This window comes from Cydia amplana, chromosome 3 (genome assembly GCF_948474715.1).
Source record: "Cydia amplana chromosome 3, ilCydAmpl1.1, whole genome shotgun sequence".
Classification (NCBI taxonomy): domain Eukaryota; kingdom Metazoa; phylum Arthropoda; class Insecta; order Lepidoptera; family Tortricidae; genus Cydia; species Cydia amplana.
Genome location: NC_086071.1, coordinates 7,336,740 through 7,345,121, shown reverse-complemented (window position 1 = coordinate 7,345,121; position 8,382 = coordinate 7,336,740). Strand labels below are relative to the sequence as shown.

The 8,382-nt window shown below is 38.0% G+C and overlaps 1 protein-coding gene across 1 annotated transcript; it reads right to left on the bottom strand.

Annotated features, from left to right (window-relative positions):
* Positions 1-3,535: 3,535 nt before the first annotated feature.
* On the bottom strand, positions 3,536-7,747 carry LOC134662917 (splicing factor YJU2). Its single transcript, XM_063519222.1, has 5 exons — positions 7,624-7,747; positions 7,312-7,524; positions 6,363-6,537; positions 4,797-4,974; positions 3,536-3,975 (listed from the first exon to the last, which is right to left on the bottom strand). The coding sequence occupies exons 1-5, from the start codon at positions 7,645-7,647 to the stop codon at positions 3,579-3,581; spliced, it is 987 nt and encodes a 328-aa protein (XP_063375292.1). The 5' UTR covers positions 7,648-7,747; the 3' UTR covers positions 3,536-3,578.
* Between the last annotated feature and the right edge of the window lie 635 nt (positions 7,748-8,382).

Sequence of the window (8,382 nt, the reverse complement as noted above, 5' to 3'; positions counted from 1 at the left end):
AAAAAACGGCCGAATCTTTTGGCCTGGCCGAAACATACGAAATAGTACTTCGTATTATGAAACTAAACTATGTGACAAAGACCAAAAGTTGGGGAGCAAGTAGGACAACTATATTTATATATACAGAAATTTGTGTTTCGGTCGGACACTAATTATTAGGTACTTACTGATTACGCTGCGCCGCGTGGAACGTGAGGCGCGTTGGGGTAAGTACATACAAATCATTCAAGAAAAAAATCCCTTTTAAGATCACTCGTGTGTCTGCCCCTAACAGACTAATTCAATTGAAATTTGGTACACATTTTTCACATATGACAAAGAGTCGGTGATCCAAAGATGGACTAGTAACGTAAATAAATAAACTTTTAACTTTGCGGCCATTTTTTTGTATCGTGTGATATATCAGATATTAAATTGTAAGATATTTACTAATAATAAGCATTGGTCACGTAAATTATTTTTAGTCTTTTTTTGCAAGTATGAATGATATAGAACATTATTTCAATTATTTTTAAAATTAAGCCTATCCAAAGGCGACTTGGAAGATGTGTCATGGGGATCTATATTCGTTGGGTGAAAAACAAGTTTTTTTGTCTAATTATCGTTTAAAACACAATCGATCGGCAATAACGCGGGCACATAAAACAAAAAACTTCTTTTTTCACTCATAAAACTCCTTAAACCTAATAAGAGCTAAACAAAAACAAGTGCGAGTCGGACTCGCATTCTAAGGGTTCCGTATATTAAGTCCGTCTCACGCTTGACTGCACATTTCTTATAGATTTTCCTGACATATATAGGTAAAGAACTACTTTGTGTATTTTTTTCAAAATTTTAGATCCAGTTGTTTCGGAGAAAGTGGGCGGAGAATGATCATTTTTTGCCTATTTTCATGAATAACTGCTGAACTATTAATCCTAAAATTATAAAAAAAATATATCTTTGAGATTCTTACAATGAGCTCTTTTATTTGATATGTAACACTATATAGTTTAAAAAACATATTTTTTAATTTTTTCATTTACCCCCCCCCCCCCCCCCCAAAAATGGCTACCGTATTTCAAATTCTCTAAAATACATTTTATTTACGTTACACGCCCATCTTTGGGTCACAAATTTACATTTGTGTGCCAAATTTACATATGTGTGCCAAATTTCAACTGAATTGGTCCAGTAGTTTCGGAGAAAATAGACTGTGACAGACGGATGGACAGACAGACAGACGCACGAAGAATTATATGTATATGCACTTATCCCAACGCACCTCTCGTTCTACGCTGCGCGGGGTTCATTGCCGCTCCTACCGCCGTAAGTGTAAGTACAACTACATCATCAAGGCTACGATCGAAGATAATCAGTTCAGCACTGAAATAATAGCGGTGGAATGCCAGTATAATATTTAATTATTTATTTTAATTTTATAAATTTAATAGCAAAATAAATAGCGAATATACGATACTCGTACAAGTAAATCTGTAAAGATCTTAGGGGTACATCAGCCGACATATATTATTAAATTTTATTTTGTCGGCTTTAATTAAATTTCCACCCTGCCGAAACTTTATTTATTTAAATTTTTAATTGAATTGATTTTTCGCCTTATGAATAACCGTATAGAGTAGTAAATAACATTTTACATCTGACTTAATGACATCTGGGTTTATTCGGTTTAACTTTACAAAACGCGTATCTCGACAAAGCCATAATATGCAGAAAATAGTTAACAATCAAATGAATTAAATTAGAATTTAAATACGTCACGTGTGACATGAACAGACAGGGAGAGCAAGATTTAATGTATTGTTTCTCTTTCTTCTTTCAATGGAACGTTTTTACAGTTTCTGTTCCTCAAAAGAGGTCAGTGGTTAACACTAAACTCAAAACGCTATCTTAAAAAAAATTGATGGGTCAATGACCTGTCCCAGTAAAGTGAGGTAGTGTGCGTGAAGTGCGCTTGTGTGTGAAATGGGGTAAATTGACAGAATCTGAAAATTTACCCACCTCTACCGTCACCTTAAGAACAAAGCTAAACGACAATGTTGATTGATATTGATTGAACCCCAAACGCATCAAACTACATATTATATTATGAAATACTGTTGGAACGAAATTAAGAAAGGGTCATGACGGAAAACTCTTACACTTCATTCACATACTGCTTTTCAGATCACTCTTACACTTTTTTCACATCACATATCTAAGAGGAAATCATTTTCAGGTTCATGGAACACTCGGTTGGAACTAAGTGATGGAAAACTCTTTTTTTCGCCTAACTCCCACCCGTCAAGTCCGTACCGTACGATAAGGAACTTCGTTCCAATAAATATTAAAGACACACATAACACCAACTACGTAAAGTAGTAGGTTTAATAATAGGACACAACACACTAAATAAACCTCTTTAAAATAGATAGAGTGGATAGCCCTACATACTTATGTCCAGAGCATACATGGAGGCGGAAACAGCCAAACATATTCTAGTTTTCTAATAGACAGTAAACAGGCACTTAGAATAGAGATCCTAAGTGTTGAGGGCAACATCTTACAGGAAGCGGTACGCAATATCAAAGTATTGCTGGACAACACGTGGAGCTGGGGTGGTGGTGGTAGAGTATTTCTTTTTTTTCACGCACATTGGATACCTACTTGCGGAAATTGCCCTGAAAGGGGAACCTAAAAAATGATAAAAGTTTTTTTAATACCACGTCGGTGGCAAACAAGCATATGGCTCGCCTGATGGTAAGCGGTCACCGTAGCCTATGGCCGCCTGCAACTCTAGGACCTTCGTCCCTTGGTGCGTACAGCGTGCAACCATTCTGGTTCCAGGGCTGAGAATGAACGTCCCACCGCTGGCAAGCGGTGCAGTGCGGTGATAGAGAGCGGCCGGAGTTATAATCTTTTTTTTTTTACTTTCATCTGCCATCGGCTTTCTTAGCCATAATTAGATTGTATGTATCTATACATTTCTTTTTCAAGGTATCATGTCAAGGAATTCTTGATAAGTAACGCGGTAGACTCGTAAGGAGCCTCGGTAAGATCATTGCGACTTATGTGATAGCAGTCTTTTCTCCGGAATATAACTAGGTAAGAGTACTATCGCTAATTATAATGAAGCATCGTGATACTTATATAAGTAAAAACCGAACACTGTCAGCCTCAAAAGATTAATTCGGATTCACTTATCACCACAAGAAACTAGCGATCTGTATATTTAGGCCCACTTGCACCATCCCGCTAACCCGGGGTTACGCGGTTAAACCGTTAACCCAGTGTCCTGTCTCTGCAGCTGACTGTCTATTGTATCAATTGTATGTCTATTTCTTAAGCGCGACCTATAATTCAATCTTGATGCATTTTTGTGTCAGGTGTCGTTAGAGTCTTAAGTTGCAAATACTAAAACGTAATTTTATTATTCTCTTTTAAACTGTGTTATGTCTATGCTACACAGAATAATGGGATAGGACATCAAATCTAACGGATATGAAACCAAACTACCGCAAGTTTACTTAACTTATCTATTTACCATAATTACAACATACAGATGTCCATGCCCATTTTGTACAATAATAAAACGGAACTCACTGCGAATCACTGTCACTGCCGGAGTAGTTTGCCAGAAGAGTAAGTCCTGACGCAGGTGGCGTTGCATTCTCACTAGCCTTAGAAGCTACAGCCGCGTCACTTGCTTTAGGAGGCACAATCGTATCATTCGCACTATAACTATTACCTTTACTTCCTTCCGAACTCATCGTCTTTGGCGTCACGACGTCTTTTCTACTCTTTACAAGATTCGCCAAAGCTGGTTTTTTATTCAACACTCCGATACTGCGGTTCCACGACTCATTTTTCTTGGCAACTGGTTTGGCTGGAATGGTCTCTATTCGAGATGTTTTAGCTGGCGGTTCGTCCGAGTCCTCTACTTCTTCAATTATTTCTTCAGCCACTACTTTCGATGTTCCGCCAAATTTGATGGATCTGAAAACATTTAGCAACGATTTAGGATATTGTATCTTATTTAAGAAACAACAAGGTTTCAATTTGAGAAGCAGTTCATATTCTTATCCTGATGCTGGTGCCAGAGGAACCTCAGGCCAGTGCGGTACGTCAGGGATTTGGACAGGACTTGTTGTTCCGGAAAGCTACGAACTTTCTAGCCATAATAGGGTTGTTTGAGTTGTTTCCTAAAAGTAGGTTATCTATACGCACGCGTATAGTATAGTAGTGAGAAGATTTTTTGTATTAGGCAAAGGGTTCCAGTCACAGCGTGTGCTGGGCCTAGATGCCTGGCGCTGGTTTTCAGACCGGTCCCAGAATAAGGACGATCGGAGAATATTACATTATTTATTTATGACAAATTACAGTACGTTTTTTTTTTTTATTAAAAATGGGCTTACTCATGGCCACAGACTAGCCGAGGCGAAGACGTGGCCTACGATGGAGCGAGTCTGCCCAGAAGGTGCCTCTTCACCCTTGATTTGAAGGTTGCCGGGTTATATGAGCTCGGAAATATAGACGCCGGCAAGGAATTCCATTCCTTGGCAGTGCGCATAAGGAAAGAGGAAGCAAAGCGCTTCGTGCGGATTCGTGGAATATCTACCAAGTAAGGATGGAAACCGGCCGTGCGTCTAAAAGTCCGATGGTAGAATGGGGACGGTGGAATAAGCTCGTGCTAGTTTACGTTCGAGTTCGTAGTCGACGTTTGTGCTAGTTTAGCAGTGATTTAATTATTTTTGGTTTAGCACTAGTGCGGGATAGTATCACCAAGTGTACTGTAAAGAGCAGTTTATTAGACTCACTTGATGAAGTCATCGTCTTCCTTCTGCTCCCGGGCGCGGCGCTTGTCGGCGCTCTCGGGCGCGTACTGCTGCAGCATGCCCTCGTAGTCTACCGCCTGCTGGCGCCGGTTCAGCTCCTTCAGCTCCTCCAGCCCCTCTAGCCGCTCGATCTCCTGCCGAGACTGCTCCGTTCTGTATTCTGTAATCAATCCGTTAACACATTCAGTAGAGGTATTATCAGGTATTTTACTAGTAGTTCGCCCCGAACTCGCGTTTCGCATAGAACTGTATTTTAAAAATGGATAATAAAAAAAAATGTGTAAGCCGAGCACTTTCATTTGATACCAAACTCGACCATACTTTCTTGCAAAAAAGATGACCAGACCAAGACCCCTCTAAAATTGCTTTTTAGCCTTCTAAGCTCTTCTAGCTCAATAACCCCTTGATCGAGCCTGCTCATAATTTAATGACTAAAATATAATGCCCTCAACTACACGTTTACCCAATTTCATTTAAATTAGAACAAATTTACTTAAGTTATTGTGTATCAAACTATCCTCTGATAGTTCAGCTTAAAAACATCGAAATGCCGGGACGTGCCCCTAGCCAGCCGCGTGTCCCAAGTCGAATGTAAGAACTTCGCTTCGCTCGCTCGTTCGATTATTTCGCTTCCAGGCTGGACGCCCCGATAGTAGGGATTGTGGTACTACAGCTTTGTATGACCATAGAGAAAAAAATACATAGAGTGCTCACTCCATTTTTTTGGTACTAAAACTGACCAAAAAGACTATTAGCATCTAGCATCGAGTAGCGGAACTATCAGTACTGCTACTTGACAATAGATGTAGCACCGACCAGAAAGTCTTATGCTGTTGAGATAAGACTTTCCGGTCAGTGCTACATCTATTGTCAAGTAGCAGTACTGGTAGTTCCGCTACTCGATGCTAGATGTAGACATTGAAATTAATAGTCTGAAATGATGTATGGAGTGAGCACTCTTGTCTTACTTATTTCTCTATGGTATGACGAAATTTATGTGGCCTGGTGCGGAGCCAAATAAGAGTTTGGCTGGGTGGCAATGAATGTGTTAAGTTAATACACAATCTTCATTTTGACACGAGCTTGTATTGCACTGTTTGTACTGCGTGCTATTAGGTGCTGCTGTGTCCTGGGACCAGTGCTGTGGTATTTATGTATTACCAAAGCATATCGCCAGGTGACAAGCAAAAGTCACTAAGTACCTCCACAAGTTCATAGCCATAGTGAACCATATTAGTACGAAAAGAAGGTTGATTTTTGTTTAAATATTTTATAGTAATTAGCGACTTTTGTTTGTCACCTGACGATATGCTGAGTGGTGTCGCTTTGTAGCTATTATGGCAACGCTAATATTTCTTTTATAATTAGTTACTCCTTTTCTGTATGTCCTTTTCACACTTAACTGCTTAACCAATTTAGATGAACTTTGTAATTTGATAGTTGTAGATAATTTTTTACTCCCGGAAAGGACATAGTTTTTATCACGAGAAATCATTATTTATTTATTTATTATTTTCCACAAATAAAGTTGCTTGCAGAACTTAGTACCTAATAATTTCATAGGATTATTGGCCTCTTCCTCTTTTTGCTCGTCCTCTTCCCGCTTGGCCTGCTCTTCAGCAAGTTTCAACGCCATGAAGTTCCTGGTCGCTCCCGCCTCAATCTCATAGTCGGTGTTCTTTGGGTCCGTCTTGAATGATATCTCTTGTAGGCATCTGGTACACTGAAATTTATTAAATTCACATTGTCAGTGGACAATTAAATAATTTAAATCTTAATAAAATAAAATAAATTGTATGATGCAGGGGATGGAGCCACCCGGTAAGCAAATAAATGTGTGTTGTGAGGCACCGTTTAGATTTAGACGGATTTTCATTACATTGCAGTTGTTCAAATGAATTCCTTATACTCTGTAGTATTAACAATGAATCAAATACTGCTGCAAATTCTTGCGGCGTGTAAATGAAGCTTAACAGTAAGGCATACTGCATAATTATTTGACTGTGTAATTACACATAATTTCTACATTAGCAAATTTCAGATCCAAATTATATTTTAATTTTGCAAGTGATTTGCCTTGAAATTAACACACCAAAACACCGCTTAACCACATTTTACCTTTGCAATTTAGATATTGAAACTTTCTTTTATTTCTATACGAATTCAATCTCGAATTTCATTGGTACTTGTACAAGTATGTCTGAATAAACTTTTTGTATAGTAAAAGCTTTCCAGGTTGATGCAGCCTAAAAACGGGTAAATGAAGGCTCTGCTTATGTTACTTACAACTTGTTGTGCAATGAGCTTTTATAGTGTTCCTTGACTTTAACTCAGAAAATACAAATCCAATCATGCTTGTTGAGTTTTACTACTTTACACCATATTATTAAGTTCAAGTGTAGAAAATTATTGCATTCAATACCAAATACAGGTAACAACTAAAATACCTACTACTAGATTTAAGAACTATTAATGTAGATATGAATAATTTACTAACTTTAATATAAAACCTGTAAATTCTAATTCCCAAATAGTCTTCATTTTCAACATCTTCTTTCCGAGCGTTGAATTTTTTGCCCTTGTAGATATACTCGCCGCAAGTAGCACATCGCATATTGAAGGGAGCCATCAAGCGCACAGTGTACTGGCGGTTCTTGGCTAGTTTCATGCGAGGAATCTTCGACGGATCAAAATCCGGGGGATAGTATTTCTGAAATCAACATCAAATGTGTAAGAGTGGGCCATGTAAGTAAAACAGAATTTGTAACATTTTTCTATTAAAGTGCAATTGTTAAAATTCTTTACTTACGTTTAATACTTTTCTTTCAGACATCTTGCTGCTGTATTAAGAGAAATAAGATTAATTTAGGGCGGAATTATCCGTACACGCCGATATTATTTATCGTTTTGTTTGACTTGACGTAATTGACGTAAAGGAGTGTAAACGAGTTGACAGCTGACAGTGACGTTTATTGTTTTTTTTTTTAAATCTATTACGAGCATTGGCAACTTGGCAATCAGCTTAAACATAAAACACAAACTATAGTTGGTCAAACCAATTTGTCAGTAAATAAGAACCAAAACAACTATACTCATCCTTTTCTTTTGGGTGCTAGTACTAGTGTAAGACAAAGATAGTATGATTCTCTCTGTCTAGGTTTGAAATGAGAGTCCTTTGACAAACTATATATAGCTGGTCAAGCAAATCTTGTCAGTAAAAAAAGGCGTGAAATACAAATTTTCTATGGGACGATATCCCTTCGCGCCTACAATACTACCATCTATGGCGCCTACATTATTCAAATTTGCCGCCTTTTTCTACTGACAAGATCTGCTTGACAAGCTATAATATATGTTATTCCTGTAATTATACCTAAAGTCTATTTTTGTATTCGGTAGACTAAAATGACATTTCATAGTATGAAATGACATTTTATGTTCATACTGTGAACTGTCATTTCAGTCTACCGAATAAAAAAATAGACTTTAGATGGTCCAGCAGATCTTGTCAGTAGAAAAAGGCGGCAAATTTGAAAATTGTAGGCTAGAGGTTGGCTAGAAGGGATAA